Source organism: Dysidea avara, chromosome 10 (genome assembly GCF_963678975.1).
Source record: "Dysidea avara chromosome 10, odDysAvar1.4, whole genome shotgun sequence".
Lineage (NCBI taxonomy): Eukaryota > Metazoa > Porifera > Demospongiae > Dictyoceratida > Dysideidae > Dysidea > Dysidea avara.
The window spans coordinates 2,296,866-2,316,384 of record NC_089281.1 but is presented as its reverse complement, the minus strand read 5'-3'; the positions used below and the strand labels follow the sequence as shown (position 1 = coordinate 2,316,384).

The 19,519-nt window shown below is 37.1% G+C and overlaps 3 protein-coding genes across 7 annotated transcripts in view; 2 read left to right on the top strand and 1 right to left on the bottom strand.

Annotated features, from left to right (window-relative positions):
• The window catches only part of LOC136268548 (spermatogenesis-defective protein 39 homolog), a 35,737-nt gene extending 32,863 nt beyond the window's left edge, over nt 1-2,874 (top strand). The window contains exons 17-19 of the mRNA XM_066063927.1: nt 675-764; nt 1,406-1,510; nt 2,682-2,874. Of these exons, the coding sequence (XP_065919999.1) occupies nt 675-764; nt 1,406-1,510; nt 2,682-2,696 (210 nt within the window). The 3' untranslated portion in view covers nt 2,697-2,874. The remainder of the gene's footprint in view (nt 1-674; nt 765-1,405; nt 1,511-2,681) is intronic.
• On the bottom strand, nt 43-14,917 carry LOC136268547 (polypeptide N-acetylgalactosaminyltransferase 5-like). 4 transcript variants are annotated; one of them, XM_066063923.1, is made up of 9 exons: nt 14,806-14,917; nt 13,460-14,748; nt 13,241-13,413; nt 12,243-12,621; nt 11,564-11,687; nt 11,189-11,509; nt 9,464-9,565; nt 6,525-6,674; nt 3,795-4,009 (listed from the first exon to the last, which is right to left on the bottom strand). In XM_066063923.1, the coding sequence occupies exons 2-9, from the start codon at nt 14,644-14,646 to the stop codon at nt 3,875-3,877; spliced, it is 2,571 nt and encodes an 856-aa protein (XP_065919995.1). In that variant the 5' UTR covers nt 14,647-14,748; nt 14,806-14,917; the 3' UTR covers nt 3,795-3,874. The 4 variants fall into 4 exon arrangements, with proteins under 4 accessions (XP_065919997.1, XP_065919995.1, XP_065919998.1 ...); XM_066063925.1 differs by lacking the exons at nt 3,795-4,009; nt 14,806-14,917 and adding an exon at nt 43-280 and having other exon boundaries at nt 13,460-14,799; XM_066063926.1 differs by lacking the exon at nt 14,806-14,917 and having other exon boundaries at nt 3,795-3,996; nt 13,460-14,799.
• A 2,241-nt stretch (nt 14,918-17,158) lies between these two features.
• LOC136268105 (protein artemis-like) overlaps nt 17,159-19,519 on the top strand; it is a 29,544-nt gene continuing 27,183 nt past the window's right edge. Inside the window, exons 1-2 of one of the 2 annotated variants that reach the window (XM_066063336.1) lie at nt 17,159-17,382; nt 17,468-17,519. In XM_066063336.1, the coding sequence (XP_065919408.1) occupies nt 17,271-17,382; nt 17,468-17,519 (164 nt within the window). In that variant the 5' untranslated portion in view covers nt 17,159-17,270. Of the gene's footprint in view, nt 17,383-17,467; nt 17,520-17,585; nt 17,767-19,519 lie in introns of those variants that run through there. The other variant, XM_066063337.1, reaches the window with a different exon arrangement.

Below are 19,519 nucleotides of genomic sequence, written 5' to 3'. Positions count from 1 at the left end.
GCAGGATTGCAGATGCCTATTGGATGTGATCAGTACAAATCATTCATTTAATAAGTGTCTATATTCTGCTTAAACTTATCAGTGACAATGTCACTACAACATGTTCAAGTAGTGTATTTCAGTCTGTAGTCTTCTTGAGAAAAAAATTCCTTCAAAAATTTTGTGATGCATGCTTGAATGAATGACTTCTTAAATAGGAACTCTACTCATTTTGTTCTGCCGATGATTCAATCCAAGTCGGTAGCTCTCCTTGTATGCCATGTGCTTTACCAAAAGTTTTCTGTGGGAAATGATTTGTGACATACACATATCCAGATAGTATACTAACGACACACTGAAGACCACGTAAAGTAGATTACCAGTTTCTCATCAGCAACTTCCTTAATTTTGATGTGGGCAGACAGTCTTTTTTTCATTATTCATTATGAAGGAAGTCACCCACAATCGTATAGTCACTACCATCTTTCTGGAGCAGTTTTCTTAGCTGAAAATGATAGCTAGTTTGTCTAAACATCGAAAACTAGCGCACGTGATCAATTTTAGCAGTAATGAAATTAAAGGTGACAGGTGGAGGGTGACATGGCCGGGTGATGAGAAACAGCAAGTCAACTTTACCTGGCTTAAATGCACATACTAGTATATATTTTACATGTTCAATTGTTATGATAACTCAGGTGAGGATGAAGTACCTTAATGAAGTTAGTGATATAGAAGAAAAGATAAAGCTGGCCACAGACTACAAAATGCACAACACAGCAATAGATGTGAGTATATAGTACTGTATAATAGTAGTACTGTCAAATAGTATATAGTCTGTATACTGTATAATAGTACTGTATACACACATACATGTACCTCAATGTGTGGGAGGATCTAAGAAATATAGTGGATGGTCACTGCATTTTTAGTTTATATAAATTATCATCCCCATGAACCCAGTTACCGCTAAGTAGCTGGAGGGAAACTTTGTTATACTAGGAGCCCGTAAATGCTGTAAGGAGCCTTGCGACACTTACCCATGTCATGTGAGTAGGGAGTGCCAGACTAGGTAATATACAGTGTAGTTGCATTGCTTGGTACTCAGGCAGGTCATGGTATATTTGTAGGTGGATGGACTATTGTTTATTGTCGTTTTGGTATACATTTAAAGTACATCCCTCTACACTCTAGCAATATTTTCATTGTCACTTTTAGTTTTGTCCAGAATAGTTGTTTTATGTGTTGACTGTTCTATTAGAGTCTTTTCAATTTTTAAAAAGCTGACTGGTTCTGGAAATGAGTTAAACTTCACTGCAATCTGATAGATACAACGTTTAATACATTAGGTGATTGTTCTCCACCTTTTATAAATATTAATGTTGTAATACATTCCATTGGTAATTCAATCTAATGTTGTGTTATGCAGTTACTTAGTCAGATAAAGGATCAGAAAAGGCTGGAGGCTTATTTCAGTAGGGTTCCTCCTGGTTCAGAGGAATGCAGAAAAATACAGTTCAAGTTGCAAATGCTGGTATGTTTGTTGTGCATATACTGTATAGTATCTTCTTGGCTTTAACAATGTCCCTGGCCATTGATACCACTAGTAACCACTTCACTCAAAACCACCATATTAGCAAATATATTAGCTACTAAGACAGTAAGATACTTCTCTGCTATTGGAATACCCACTGCAATCACTTTGTGCACTCAGTATAATAAGTGACCACAAGATTTTACCCAAACTAAAGTAACATCACCGTCAATAGGTTGAACAATTGTGAATACCTTGCTTGGTACATGCCTGCTAGCATATATAACTTCCTCCATGCTGCAAATGGGTACCTCTGATCCACACATGTCCTATACCATAGAATAGCTACAGTGTTCCCTTGATTATCTGACCCCCTTGGGACCAAGACATGTTCAGATAATCAAAAATTTTGGATTATCAAATCCCATTTACAGAGTCCTGTTCAAATACTCTGTAGAACATACACATGTTAGATAAAATACTCTAATAGAGCAGTCATTTCTGCTGTTCGGATTGCCAAGTGTTTGGATAATAGAGGTTCGATTAATCAAGGGAGCACTGTATATTTATTTATTTATTTGTTATTTGCTTTATAGCGTGCACACAACAAGATACGTACAGTATAAACATTAGTAGTCCTTAAAATCTAGTGTATACTGAAGGTCCACTAGCATAATAATAAATGATATCATACAGTATTGTGCAAACATTTTGACCAGAGACTGTGTTTACAAAATTGGATACAAACCTCCAGGGTATATGTTACTACTACTAGTTAAAGTTTATGGAAATGCAGTGGGTTACATTACATCATTGTCTATATAGATGCTTTAGTGTTGCACTTCTCTAGAAACTTACATATGTATCATTATCACAGCAAAAACTATACCAATGGTTCAGCAATTCAAAATTTGCAGTATAATTTCAATGTATTGTGTGATTTCAAGATTCAGAGCAAAAATTTTGGAACACTTAATGTTTAGTATCCAGAACAAAATTTTGATTATTGACACCATACATCTATTGCTCGTAGTGTGCATTTTTAATTAGTGATCAGCAGTCACATGAGACAATGTGGCATTTCACTGAGTAACTACATGTGGTTTATGTGGTGTCATTGTAGTGTGGTTGAATGTGTGTGGTATAGTAGTATTTTTCATTTGATTTACAGACTGCAAGGAAATGATTTTACAACCTTCCACACCCGCACAACACCATCAGGATTTTATTATGTACATAGAGTTATTGTAATCATTGTGTAGTTTAAAAGAATTGTCAGATGTGTAGTTTATCTCGTAGTACATTGCTTTTTAGTCAAATTTTTGGTAAATACATTATGAGTACTACTTGTTATTACAATCACAGATCTCTGTTTTAAAATGACTTTTCAATTGCAGTAGCTGATTCCCAAGTTTATGCTGTAGACAGCTGGAGTAGATAAAACAACTCTTTGCACTTCATCTATCAGACAGATTCCTTGAATGTTTAAATGCCATGATGAAAAAAAAATTGAAATACAGGCCATATACCAGTAGAACTTGTATTAAGCTTCCAGGCAGGCACATTTTAATGAAAATAATTTTACGAAACCAGACACACACACACAGTGGCATGTGATGAACACATGCACACTTGTGTTATTATCATGTCATAATGTACAGTAACTAATAAGTAAAATAGCTACAATAATAATGCTTTTGTTTGATCATGTTAGTTCACAACGGGAGTTATATCCATTACAATCTGTTACCATAAAACTTATTGTTTTCATTAAATGTTTTATATAGCCCAATAAGGCCTCATGTGTCTTACTTTTGATTTTATTACCCAGCGTTGCAATTGGTCCTACAGATGTCAGGGACAGTTTGCTGCATGGTATGACACGGGTGGCAGACACATGATACAAAATGTTGAATCCTGCTCTGGACTAAGAAGCTATTATATAATAGTAACCAAAATCTTTTTGTTCAAATGCCTGGCACAATATTTACAGTCAATCTAAATTCTAAATTTTGCTGTAACTCACAACCAGCTCAGCACAGAATCAGTTTCACAAAACACATCTTCAGTACATGCGATGCAAAGCAATGACATACCCTGTATAGATGCCATGACGAAAAAATCAAGACACAAACAATTTTCCACTACACGTTGGTGCTCACTACTGACCAATGCAAATTTCATGGCAATTCTAATTTGAATTAGAAGTTATGCATGATCAAAAATTAGTAATTGGATGTGTGTGAAGACCCCTCTTTTGCAAATCTGACCACACATAACAACCTAATTTAAAAAATTCTTTATACATAATAATAATACAATAAAATAATATAACAATGTAATTAATTAATTCTTAGTAATATATCATTTTGTCTTTCTCCAGTCAAACTTCCATGTTTGTGTATAATCCAAACTACTGCTAGAACACTTTGCTAATGTCAGTCTTCCCTTGTCACAGTTCATACATAACCGAGATGACATGTGCACTAAATGGGAAAACTGTCAAAAATAAGTTATAATGTTTTAAGTTTTTAGATAGCCATGACTGTGCATGTAGCCAAGAAGGTAAAGGAATTTTAAAAGCCTTTTGATCTGATCATGATCTAGTATAGATATTAAAGGTTCTTGATCATGATCAGTATAAATATTAAAGGCTCTTAGTCATGATCATATAGAAATTAAAGATTTTATTGTGGCTAATTGTCCAGGTACAATACTAGTCTCGCGGCCCCCGACCCTAAAAAGAGGGTCTGGTGAAACTGTGTACAAAAAGTTTGGTGCTGTCGGAATGTTGGAAGCTCCATTTCAAATTGATTATGTAATGCATACATTTCAAAAGGTTCGCGGCTTGTGGTTAATTACATCTGGTGACTTTGCCGCTTAAATTTGTTGAGAAAACGGCCATACAATTCTGTTGGGTTCGTTTTAATGCAGAATCATAGATGAATAAATAAAGTAGTACCATTAGTTTGGTGATGTTGTAAGCGGATCTAGTTGAATGAATGTTGTGACGTAAACAGTGTACTTACACAACACGTAAACATCATCCAATAAACATTCCAAAGCTCAAACTTTTTGTACAGAGTTTCACCAGACCCTCTTTTTAGGGTCGGGCGCCGCGAGACTAATATTGTACTAGGCTTCCTTGCAAACTTCCCGAAACATTTTCACATAATCCTCATTCAAATATGCTCAAGAATTTTCATGACCATACATTATATATACTCCTCAGTACTTCATGTAATATTCTTAAATCAATGATCAACTATAATCTTTATTAGAGTATTTCACTACTCACTGACTTAAATTAAAGTATATATTTTAAAAATGTTGATCTATGAGTAATGTCACTTAAAACATAGTTGAATTGTGAAGTTATGTTGTTTCTAGCTATAGGACACTTTTAATTTTGAAACAGTGTAAAATTAAGCCTCAGGTAGATAAAGACAAAAATGATGAACATTCAATGAAAATGGCTGTGAAGACCACCAAAGGTCAAATCTGTGGTGGCACTACATGTATCACAAAATAAATGTCACAAAGAATGCAATTTGTGAGGAAAGTATTAGAAAATGTCAATTTTTGTGCTATGCTACTGTATTGTACATACATAATTTATTTATTATTAGTTACTAATTTAATAAGTTAGCTGTTTACATATCACTTTCTATTATACAGGTCCATTTTAAATACATGATGTGTAATGGACACATTTCATAATAATGAAAATCAACCAATGCCCCTAGCAACTTAAATTTTTGTAGGTGTCAATGTCTTAAGCCACCTCTCCAAGTTTTAAAAGGATATCGATAGCGTATATAAGTCATGAGATATGACATTTTGAGTAATAATAATAATAACTTGGAGAGATTATTGTTGACATTTACACCTACCAATTATGTAAAATTGAGATATATGTACTTTTGAATTTTTGGTTTTTGCATACGTTGAAATACCTCATTTTGTGATTACCCAGAAGGGGCAACTGCAGCCCTCTCACATAGATGTGTATAGGTAAATTTCTAGGCATGCATACATTATGCCAGAATAATTTTTGGAATAATCAGTAGTAAAAATAATCAGGGATATATAATTCCGGAATAATCAATTATAATTCACATATTTTTCGTGTAGTATCGCAGAAAAATTCGTAAAGGAACATCCACAATCATTGCTAGCACGAAATCGGGCAAAAAAATCGAGATACTCTAATAGAGCAGTCACTTACCCTAATAGAACAGTCAGACAAGTTTAGTTGTGACTGCTCTATTAGAGTATCTCGATCTTTGGGTATAGTTTATATGCTTGCAAGTGGTTATATTTTCAGCCGCAGAAGAATATCCATTTGACTTTTACAATTCCAGACATTACTCCAGGAATATTTGGGAATAATTTTGGGAATAACAGGTGAATAAAAAAAGAATTGCCAGAAAGAATAATAAGAGCATAATGTACTCAAGCCTATAAATTTCAAAATGTCATATGGTATGACATATATATGCTATCCTTTCAAAATATGGAGAAGTTACTTTAGACATTATCACCTACAAATAATGGGAAATTCAGGTTGCTAGGGGCAACGGTTATTTCTATATGCTACAAAGCTATATTGTGGAATTTGTCTATTGTAAGGCAACGTAAAATTAATTATTAGTTTCTCATCCCCACCCACATTGCCAATTTTCTTACCTCATTAAATTAAGGATTTTTTGTACCACTGGTGGCTAAGGGAGGCCAATTAGCATCTTTTATAGTTGGGACCTTGCTAGAGCAGTCTCTAAAAAATTGCATTTTGAGTCATTTTAGCTAGGCAATTCAGCTATCTAGTTAGTGAAAAATACAACAAAAATCCGCCCTCTGCTATTTTGAGTACAGGAGGATGAGACCTTCAGTGCTGGCCACTGTAAAGTGTTAATAATAAATAATATGAGAAACTAATAATTAAGTTCATGTGGCCTAAGAGTAAACTTAAATGATTGCCATAGAGATACAGTGTACAAAAGCTGGTGGTTACCTTGTTCATGTACATCCATTCTTGCTTGTTGGACGTTGTTCTCTTCTTCAACACTTCGACTGGATCTCCAGGGGATGGCTTTGGTTTTCTTTGTCCTAATATGAGGTCCTCATCAAAGGTTAGCTTACCCTTCAAGTCCAGCTCAAATCTCTACAAGATCCATCAAGCACGTTATACTGTTATACAGTGTTAGCATTGATATTTACTACTGATGTGATACATAATTACATTCTGATAGTATGATGTTAAACCATATTAGGTGGATTGTTGCTCATTACTGACATTGGTCATGCAGGGGTGGAGGAAGCACCTACAAGTTGGGTAGGCAACTGTGGGATCATACATCTATGACCACCACCAGCATCATAGTTGTGCAGTTAGGCTAGCCCCAGAAATATTTTGAAAAATTGGTTTGAATATCTGGAGACAATTTCACATCTATGAAATAATAGGATAACTGCTAAAACATTTTTTTTAGTCACTGACTGCTCTATTAGGATGGTTGTTCTATTAAAGTGTCTTGAGTGAAAAGTAATCCTGGAAAATCAGAGCAACCAGACTGCTTTCTATGGACTTGAAACATGGCTTAATAGTTACTACTAAAAGTTGGGTAGGCATTTGCCTGGTTCTGCCGCCCTGTCATGGGAAACTGGAGTAATGGTAATAATTTTAATGGGATTTCATTTTGGCAGAAACAGCAGAAAATTGTCCAAGTTAATAAACCACATGTGGGTATAGTTTATAAACTCTCTTACTGTGTGAAAATACATGTGGTGTGTGGGTGGATCAATGGATACTACAACAACATTATGTCTGCAATACGAATCAGGTTTATAGAATTATCGTAGCTACAATGTAGGCAGGTGAGGCAGTTTCTTTGGCGATAGAACTGAGAAGATAACATTGGACCTTTTAGATGCATTGAAGCTTGCATTAGCAAAGTTTATATATTATACGTTAGTAACAGTCCACCCAGGGGGGTAGGGTTTCTAAACCTTTTCAGAAACTGGTTGAGCAAGCTGATTAAGAGCAGTCACCCTAATACAATGGTCAAGTAGTATGTATTATTTCTCCTGATGATTATAATTATAGTTACAAGGAGTAAATTCTTTGGTGATTAATGGAATCAAATATGAGTACTGTAGTGTTTGTGATGGTTGTGTCATCATTCAGAAGATGATATACATTTCAGCTGGTCTAGTGTTAATGCTAATGACTTTGATGACAGCAATCACAATCAAAAATCAGTGGTGGAGGAAGGTATGAAAAGTTTTGGGGAGTGAGTATAGCTATTGTGGCTATACATGCACTGCAGTATGCAAAGTGCACTCAGAACATCATGCTTTTGCATGTTCTTCTTCTAGGGGGGTCTGGGGGCATGCCCCCCAAGAAATTTTTTGAAAATTAAGTGCTATGAGATTGAATCTGGAGGCAGTTTTAGCCAATGATTGTAATCACAGTAATGCTAGATAAATAGTAATAAAGCAAGTAAGCATTGCTATAATTCAGCATTAAATACTTGAGCTACTAGCCACTACAGTGACCCTGTAAGCATGCTTACAAGCATCTACAGTGTTGATCATGTGATACATCTTATGGCATCACAAAACACATTAGGGGGGCTCTACCCCTGCTTTTTGAAAGTTGTGGGGGGGGGGGGGGGGGGGGGGCTTTAGTCCCTGTAGTCCCCACCTTCCGCAGCCACTGAAAACTGAGTATATGCACAATTCCTTATATAAACTTGTAGCACAGCCATTACCCTATATCAATAATAATAGATGTATGTCTATATTATGCTCAAAAATCTTCCAAATATTCTTTTGGCAATTCTTTTATACACCAAATAATTATTTCAAACTTATTCCCATAATTGGTGCAAAACATATAAGCATATTAATTTGCTATATAGGTGATTGCTGTGTTAAGAATTATGGACTCAAAGTCGACTACTTTATTTATTAGAGCAATTTTATATTTTGCATTATACATCAATTATAATTCTAGAACTCATCCAATTGTTGTGGAGTATTCCCTAATTCCACTAGCTATATATTTTTCCAGTGGTGTAATAGGCACATGTCAAGATACAAGATATCACTCAACTATGCATTCACAAGTACTGGACTTCTTCCATATTTAAACAACTGTGTAGTTGTAACTTTCAAAACTACAACAAGCTGGTAACCAAGTTTTGCTTAGTCCATATTACGCATTTGATACACTTGAGCACTAGAGGAAATAGCATTTAGGTGTGCCGGTCTTAACCTAATAGTGCTTGGCTTTATGCCATATTAGTATTTTGACCACACACCTTGTGCTAATTTATACCATACTTACAACATACACAGTTTAACAAGACACACAATTTGTCAAATATTTGCCATGATTATATGGAAATATCACAAGCATGCACTGAAAGCCAATGTGCACGCCATAGTAACTTAATAAGAGGCTATGATTGTGTATGTGGCCAATAAAGATTCTTCCTTACACATAGAAGTGCTGCTAACACAGTACATGCACACATATATATGGCTTCTGGTATACTATTGTTTCACCTGTACTATAGTATTGGTGAATGACTCCATGTGTTAAGATTTGGTTACAAAGTGTTTCCTTACTTTCTATACAGTACATAAATCTTGCTGGTTAAATTAGGAGCAGGATTGGTATATTAATTGTTTCCTCTCAAACGCATGCGCAATACACATACACCACTGCATATCCACTACACACACACACACACACACACACACACACACACACACACACACACACACACACACACACACACACACACACACACACACACACACACACACACACACACACACACACACACACACACACACACACACACACACACACACACACACACACACACACACACACACACACACACACAAATACTTAATATACGACAATAAATTTGATCTCACCTGGGTGAAACTTCCATTGTAACAAGGCCTACAAAGAGCTTGTCTTCCAGCAATGTAACTTCCTCCATCTACACACAATTTAGTTCCTCTGGCTTGTGTAATCTGAAAAAAACCTCAGATATAATGGAATAATAATAATCATATACCAATTGCTTATATTGAACGGCAGAGTTACAGAAAATGTGAAAAAACATTAAAAGTTAATTATATCCCTTCTTGGTCATTATTTTGCTGAACGAATTGTGCAATCGCTTATATCTGTTGAAAGGTTTTCATGTCATTAACTTTATTCTTTCCCTACAATTCCCTATTTCAAATAGGGTGTATACCACATCAAAAAGTTGCAAAGAAAAAGCCTGGTCACCTGGTCAATTGGTAGGACCAGAAACATATAATCAACTTTAATGACACATGTATATGCTGCATGTGGACTCCTCTATTCTGGACACTTTGCACTATGCTGAGGGGTATAGCTAAATGTGAGGCTGTAAGGCTATTACGTGAATCAAGTAGCCTTTTTTGAGTGGCAAGACATTTCCTGTGCTAAAAATTCTTTCGCACTGCAATTGCTAGCAGTGTAGAATCAGTGATTCTATGAAGCAGCGGGTAAAACATGAGGTGGGCCTAAATCAGAATCAATTACTTATAAGTTAGTTAGCATCCGTGGCCTTATGCATGACATCAAGACATGTGAAAATAAGTCTTCTTTATAAATAGATACCTGGGAATTGAGAAAAAATTCACAGGTGGACTTGACGTAAAAGGCTGCTTTATGGTAGTTTGAAAATAATCATTTAATTTAAATCTGTGCATGCTTTTATTCATTTGTTTAGCTAATGCTGTTTTAGAACCATAGAATAGCCCACCCTACAGCTCAGTCTACAGCTGTTCATGATCAGTTACACAAAAAGTATAGCACGTATATGTGCTGTAAATATTGTGCATTTCAACAAAAATATATTGAAATTTTTTTAGTGGGTCAAGCAGTGCTACAAATGCACCGAATTTCAAGATCATGTAATTGCATCATCCATGAGTTTATGAGGATCAGGTTAATTTAACACATACTATAGTATCTTTGTTGGTGAAGCCACTTGCTTCATCACTATAAAACAGAAGCCATTATTGGATACATATGTTGATGTGCAGTAATTCTATCTGAAAACAGAGACATCTCTAGCATCTCAACTCAAGCCATACATTTGAGAACTTCATAATTAAGGGACAGCAGGAAGTATGGCAATAAGTGAATATCTCTTGATACAGTCCAGTTGCACAGTCTCTCATTACATATTATGTAGCATATCCAGAACAAGTACATGAGGAAGAAGGCATTAAAATATCCCACCAGGTGCGTTAGCAAATTTTACAAAAGTGATGCTTGTTCCAGTACCATACAACCATTGGATAGAAGACATACTATACAACACTTGTTGAGGCTCTCAGGCTTATGTTTGAGTGGACATATCATGCAGACTACTTGTTCCCATAAACATTACCAACTTTTCTTATGATAAAGTGACACTCTAAATGTATACACTCCCGATGTTAATGCTTTAACTACTTCAATGAATGCATGCATATGTTTTAGGATATGGGAATTAGTTTCATGGGCCATGATGAATCCAAATTAACTTATATATTCATCACCTTAAGATAGCAGAAATATGATCCGCTAAATATTGACAAATACATACAGGCACATGTGTATGGCTACACACATACCAGTCCTCCATATTGACTGTCAATCCTTGGCTCTTTCTTATCATAGTACACCTCATCTAAATACCATTTAAATGAATTGCACCCTAGCTTTTTTCTCAAGTCCTGGGTTGCTTGAATGTCTTCACCAAAACTTTGCAATATTTCTTTCCTGTAAAGATGAGTATGAATTCCATAGAAATGCTTCTTGTAATTGTCCATCAGTGATTCGGCAATAATTTGTCGATTTTTTAGCTGTTCAATGTTGACTGGGCTCTCCGTACTATACAAGTAACCGACTCTTGAGCAAGGAATGGTTTGCAGCATGCCCCCACACATCCATTGCTATCAATGGTAAAGTTAATGATAGTACAATCATGCAAGGCAAGTTTGCTTTACCTTCATGGATAACTCTAAGGCAACTCCTTTTTCATCAAAACCAGCTATAGCTTGATTTACACCAGTCATATTATTGTAATGAACACTGCGTACTAACATTATTGCACCATTGTAAACAGGTGTTCTACAGGATAGAATTGGTATGATGAGACAGAAAATGAGAAGTTAAAAGTTCACAGTACAAATGATAGAACCATAAATACAGTGAGCACATGTACGTACAGATGGTGTGCGTGCAAGCTGTGCATGCATGCGTGTGTGGCTTTATAAAGACTGACCCTGGCATGTCTGGAGCAGAGGGTTGCAGTGGTTAGGCTACTTAAGTTTAATGGATGGGAACCACACACCTAAACAACTTCTACAAGATGGACTGGTGAAGAGCACCAGCTTCTCACTAGTTTGGTAGAACATGCTATCACAGCAGCTACCATGTACCGAAGTCCAAAATAGTGGTGCATGTGCATGTGTATGTGTACATGTGTAGTAACTGCATGTTTGTTTACATGTATATGCATACATGTGTATCCATGTGTGAATATGTGGTGTGTATGTGTGTGTAGTCATAGTATAAAGGATCTATGATGTAGTGAATGTATGTATAGTGTGTGTTTGTGTGTGGCATGTGTAGTGTGCATGTGTAACAAGTGTGTATATATACTTCGTGTATGTGTTCATGCACCTTAGTTCAATTGAAAGATTTTGTCTCCTTTGCTTCTCAACATCAGGTATCTCCTTCCAGCGGAAAGCCAGGGCCCATGTAAACCCACCTCTAACTTGTACAGGAGTTGTTGACTTAGAGTACTCCAATGTCTTATAGTTTATTGTATCTATCATGGGGACCACCATATTGTTGGGGTGGTCTGACAGCCATGCCAGTAGAGGAATATGCCAGTTGTTGGTGAACTCAATTTGTGGGCTAACAAATGCTAATACTTGTCCAGTTGCCCTCTTAGCTGCAGTATTCATGCAGTTGGCTAATCCCATTGATGGGCTTGTTGCATTTATAATCTTCACTATAGGAAACTTGGTTGTAATGGAATAAAACATCATTATTTCACCTGCGTGTGACAAAGACACTCATGTACCAAATGCTTCAACTATACACATGATATACAGTTAATAAATCTTTTTTATTATCAGTGAACTTTATGGGTTTTGCAAGAGCTAGAGCAACCTTTCTTATGCTAAGGCATTGCCAGTATTAAAATTTATTATCGTTACAACAGAAATTCCATAATTTAGATTAAATTTTTTACAACTACTGAAACCATTTTCAAGAAATTCCTTTGCATCGGTATTTAGCTATCAACATTTTTGAACATTTATTGAGCTTTTAAAAGCAACCACTTTCTCTGTATTTAATTTGTGACCCTATGTAACAGCTCCATACTTATCCCACTTCACCACCCAGCATACTGTAACAAATAGACTAATAACAATATAGTCATACTTTTATGTATATAGAAATAATTATACAGGCATTCAATGCTTCATAAAGTTATACATACTAAGTTATTTTATACAGCAATATAGTCATGTATCTGTATGGGCAGGGCACAATTGCTAGCTAGTATCAAGTCTGTTGTACCAATAGCTTTATAGCAATGTTTGTAGCAATTTTAAGTCTTGCCAAAGTTCGATGTAAGCGATATAGCTGTAGGTAAATAATGCTTCTACCTTTATCCCATGTAGGTACATCCATTACGAGAAGGACCTCCTTCAGAGCTTGTGATGGTGTACGATGTAGCACAGAGACAAGCATCCTCAACACAACTGAAACTGACTCAGAATGCACCACACTTATAACACTCACTTCAAGTTTACTGGAGGTAGAGCGTTGTGTCTTACACCTGCAAATAAGTCATACAGTTTGTTACATGATCAATAGCAACTAACCTAATGTCTCGATTATCTGGTAGATCTCTCAGCAGCGGCAGGGAATCACTTAACTCTTTGTTGTATCTGAATTTTTTAGATTTATACGTGCTGTTATTTGCAGGTGATGAAGTGGCTGTTCGCTTGAGCAGCATAGAATATGGAGAAGTCTTTAGCATTTTCAAGAATTGATCTTCAACATTCATCTTACTCTTTAACACAAACAACTTGTCCTTTAGTATTTCTTGAACTTTTATACCTCCAGCGAACCTGGAGCTTGCTAGCTCCAATGGTTTTACTGCAGAATTTGTAGAGGCATACTGTTTACTTGCAACTTTGGAGCCTTGTGTAGGTGCTGCTTTTGGCAGTGTGGAAGTTAAGACAGTGGGTTTTGGTTTGACAGTATTGGTAACTATGTTATCCCTGGCCTTATTCTCACCAGGGCCGGTACTTTTGACCACAAGTTTTGGTGTGCTATTTCCTTTGATGTTTTGATTTCTAGCCATTTGACTTGGCTTTGGCTCAATATTTTGATTGTTCTTGTTTTTATCAATACCTGTGTCATTGTTATCAAGACCTTTCAAAGACAGCATTTTTGCAGGAGATTCACTACTTGACAACTTTATTGTTGGTTTGTTAATTCGTTTACCATCCTTATTTTGGTCAATGCCTTTATTAAGCGGGTCCTTTTCTTGACCAGCAGTTTGTTTATTTGAGGATTTGGTGCCTTTGTTGTCTGACGCATTTATGGTTTCTTGTTCCTCTTCATCATAATCATACTCAACACGAATATCTAGTACATTATTCTTCTCTGCGTCACTTAGTACAGCAACATCATCACCCTGTGCTAGGTCAACAACAGTATCAGCTAGCTTCTGCAAAACTTCTTCAGCAGTTTCAACATCTACAGAGTCAGAACCCACCTTCCGTAGTGGCCTAGCGTTCGTTCGATGGTCCCGCACCCTCTCTGCAATGTAAGCGGTTTCCTTTTGCTCAGTGTTGTCTTGGTGTTGTGAATATCGAAAAGGACCGCGTAAAATCCTTTTCTCCTCCTCTCCGCTGCGAGAAATTCCCAAGGACGAAGAGTGTCTTCCTAAGAAATACACACCCACTAAAGCAACCACTATCACCAGTCTCCGCTGGTTCCGAGACTTCTTCATATTCGGACATAACACTTTCGTCATTAGCTTCCTCACTGCTCTCAACATGTTGGCAACGATACAATAATAATACCCGCTCTACAAAGTACCTTCGTTGAGGTCTCCAACGAGTGGACGTTGCGGCTACATACCAAACTAAGTCTTTTGTGCCTGGGATGTTGGCATAATGTTAACAGTTGAAATGGTTTTAGTAGTTACGTGGCTTACTGTTAAGGTTATAAGAAATCACAAAATCCCCGAAAGTCACTGCTCCGTCTTCTATTTACATACTGAACGTTCTATTTGAGAAGCCCCTAGCAGCAGCCGCGGTTTGTAATTGTGTTACGGAATAGTTTAAAATGCGTGGGCGGAACAAATTACAAAACCTGCTTTAAACCAAGTAGGGATAAATAATTTCAACTGTGTTGTGTTAGCAATGCAACTAATTGTGCTTGTTTGTTTTTACTGCAGAACAACGACTGTTCTTGGGTGTGTGGCCCACAATAGAGCAATGATTTATAAAAAAACGCGCTACCAAAAACCAGACTAACAGATTAATGAATCCTTATAATTTCAACACAAGTGACTAAACAACTAAAATATCTAGGTCCTATGGAAGCGATTTTTTAAGTTAATAGTTGTATAGACGTTTTATTGAACTTTTAGTAGTTTTTTCGAGCGAAACAAGCTCTTTGAAGGCTTGTATCTGAGTCACTGGGAAGAAACACGCCAAAAACGCTTCCACAGGACCTAATAAATTTAATATACAGTATCACTATGCCCCAGAAATGCCAATAGAGCCTACAGCTTTTGCTGTATTTGGCGGCGGAAAAACATGGTAGTGACAGCTGGAGCTGAGCCTTACTTGTGTTGCTACAACAAATTGTACTGTTCCACCTGCCTCAAACTAAACTGTAGCTATATAAAAAACATTAAATATGAAGGGCTTCACCTTTATTTAAAACTTTTCACGTTGTTAGACTGGTTTTATGGGCTTCTCAAAAAGTATCGATAGGCATTCAAAATTTTGAATGATTGCCCGTGACTAAGGTAAGGGCGGGCGTTTCCGGACAAAGTTTGTACATGTGTTAGAAAATTGTTTAATTCTCCTCAACGGAAGAACGGATTCTAACATGGTTGGTGTCGAATTGTAGCCAATGAAATAGGCTATCAGTGGTATAATTTGTGAGTGGTAAAGTGTGAGGTGCTAGAAGAAAGAATGGTCTAAACGTGCAATTTGAGAAAATACTAAAAATTTATGTGGCTGGGGTTTCCGGACACCAGTAAAAGTAAGCGTACCTGGCATTGCTATGGGAATTGCTGCACTCCACTGAGTGCCATGGCCCAGCAGAGACTGATAGCGTTCTGTTTGGCCGGTTACTTTGTTTATGGCAGCGATTTTTTTTACAGCAGAATTGTGTTATGCTGCTTCGGATCTTGCAGTTGTCTTGCAACGCTTTCAAAGATGCGACGTTTGATCTACTGCCTGGAAATCTGTACCAGCCCTTACCTGAACACAGAAACAGCATACTGGCCCAGCAGATCCTTGCTGCAGGCTTCTCCGGGCTGCTGGTTGTGTTGATTGTAGAGGTGTACCGATATGGGTTTTTGGCATGTAGACTACCGATATCCGATATTCATGCCACCAAAAGAAGCCGATAACCGATAGTTGATCCGATATTTGCATTATAGTTAAAGGTGTACATTTACCTACTCTACAACAACATGTGCATGTATTCATTGCTATACTCTGCCTGTGGTGGTAAACAGCTTGGGTTTCTATTGTGCAATCCAGACAATTAGCTAGGCACCCACAAACATTTTTATGTATACTCCCATGAAGCCTTATATGGATATTTCTGCATTCTAATGGTTTGTGAGAAAGCTGGTACAGCAAGTTTCCTTGTGACCCTTCTTTTTATTACAAGGTACTCCATAACTGCTTCATTTATAAAGACTGTGATGAGCTTTCCAGCAACAGACAGTAGAATCTATGTGAAGCAGTTATTTGTGGTGGTACAGTAGTTGTTCTAGCACGGCTAATGTTGTGAGTGGTGTGCCTCAGGACTCAGTTTTGGAACCCTTGCTGTTTCTACTTTATGTCAATGACATCCCTAACTATATCACCTCAATATGCCACTTCTATGCAGATGATTGCATTCTAGATAGACAAAAAGACTCCTCTGCTGGTGCAGCTACTAATAGGTAATGGGCGTGGAATCCAGTTGTACTATCTCTAAATCATATATCCGTTCACTGTATAGTGTGATTGACAATTTTTGGTGCATACGGTCGCTCAGAATTACGAACGATGCCCTCAATCTACTGTTAACACGCGTATAGAAAGTTTTTTACACAAAAAATTCTACATGCGCAAGCAAATCGTGACGAATCTCACTAATCCTTGAAGCTATCGAGATAAAACTTTGGTATTTTATAGCACACAAGTGGGGTACTTAGGCACTCAAACCATAGCCTGATTGGTTTCCATTCCATCCTTCAGTAGCGGATTAAAAACGAAGTGTCCGGAATACCCAGCTGTCCGGAAACCCCCTTACTTACCTTATACCGTAACCTTAATGTAATTTGTTAATTACTTTGGTAATTACTGAAATCTAAGTGAAAGGAAGAAATTGCCACGGTAGCAGTTTCTAGTTTAAGCAGCGATATAAGATGTGGGACTGACATTAGCGATGAGCGTGTTCAAGGGTAGAGTAACAGAGTTGCCCGGTGTGATAGTCGACCATTTCTCTGTCTCCAACTGTAAATATGGACGGGCGTTCTTCTTGTCTCACTGTCATAAAGGTTCGACACATGCATGCGTATTGAATGGCAGCATTGTAGTCTTTATTAGTGGAGAACATATACGACGTTACTGTTTGTTGTTTAGATCACATGACTGGTTTATCATCGGAGGAACTTTTGGTCACTCTGAGAGGAAGGTGTGTTGAATGCTGCTGGTATTTCTATTGTGTTACAATAGTCTTTTGTGTAACATGTGACTTTAGGCTGCAGTGAGGATTACCCATACTATTCCACTAGTTCTATTGCATGTGCTCCCCAATAAACGAATTGCCAACCAGAAGCCATACAAAATATTGGTTACAGAACAACAATGCTATGCTACGTTCACCAGAGTACAGACTGTTTCTTTTCCTGCCCATGCACAGAAGGAAACGAAACGATATGGTAATGCATGACTAGTATTTTGTAATAAGCCCCTACCCGGATTTATGAGAGATAAGTATTACTTTCTGGGGCACAAGTATCACCGACATGTATGCTAGTTCCCCTATATGGTATTCCTGAATGATCTTTGGTTATAGTGGCATGTCTCACAGTGAAATGGATTCCCCCTTTTATATTATCAGGAGCGCATCGAATCCAATGGACAAGGGAGCATGTAACTCCGTACACTACCAATACTACAGGCATGGCATCCAGTGTTACTATGTATATAATTGGTTACATCATTCTTACACGCAACAGGGATACACTGAATGGGCTGATACTCCATCGTCTAGTGTGAGGTAGTAAAGCTGCTTTGATAGGAAGATCGTTGAGTCGAAGGTAAAACTTGGAATAGTCAAATGGAGTAATTTTGTGTGATAATTGTAGAAAACTGTCCTGCTAAGCCTGTGCTACTGTTCCTCCGTTGTGCCAGTAAACTTCATTTCCATAACTTCGCTTTGTCGCAGCGGGAACATGACGTACTCAAGCATGTGCCTCCGCATAATATCCTGATTAGGAAATTTTAAAAGTTACTTATTACAGTACATGGCAGCCATGTTTGAATTTCTCTCTTTACAAAGTTACATACTCCCTTGTCCATAGGATTTGATGTGCTCCTGATAATATATGAATCCGTCCCTCAAATGATAATTTTAAAATGCGTGGGTGGAACAAATTACAGAACCTGCTCTAAACCAAGCAAGGGATAAAATTAATAATTTTACCAACTGTGTTGTGGAAGCAATACAACTATTTGTACTTGTTTATACTGCAGAAGACAACTGTTCTTGGATTACTGAATCCCTATAATTTTGACACAAGTAACTAAGCAACTGAAATATCTAGGTCCTGTGGAAGTGATATTTTAAGTTACTGTTTGTGAAGACGTTTTATTAAACTTTTAGTAGTTTCTTCGAGTGAAACAAACTCTTTGAAGGCTTGTATCTCAGTCACTGGGAAGAAATACGCCAAAATGCTTCCACAGGACCTAATAAATTTAATGTACAGTATCGCCATGCCCCAGAACTGCCCATCGAGCCTACAGCTTTTGTTGCATTTGGCAGCAGAAAAACATGGTAGTGACAGCTGGAGCTGAGCGATGTATGGGCTGGCTTTCCTGTCTTGCTACAACATGTAGTGTTCCACCTGCCTCACACTACACTGTAGCAACATAAAAACATTAAATATGAAGGGTGTTGTGTTCACTTTAAACCTTTCACGCTGCTAGACTTAGTAGACTGGTTTTATGATCTTCTCAAAGAGTATCAATAGACATTTAAAAATTTGAATGATTGCCCGTGACTATACCGTAACCTTAACCCTTCGAATCCAGAATTAATTTTGATCATGAAATACAAGGCAGGTTTCTATTACTGTACAACAGGGTATTCTTCTACGTAAATGAAATGAAACATAATTTTATGCATTTATACAACACTAAAGAGTACTTTTGAACCGAAGCGATGAACAGCAGACATAGTCTTTGTTGGAACTTGTAGCGCTTTTAATGATCTATTGTATACCACTAGATTCTATAGCACATGAGGTTTCTAATGGCGCTTAGCCCCAGATATTCCTTGTTTAATGAAGCAGTGTACAGCCATGACGGACATTAATGAAGTTTTCTAAGTGGTGTGATGAAAGGCATTGTACCCAACTGCATCGATGCTTGGTGCATTTTATCGTGGAGTTCATTGTGAGTAATGTGTAG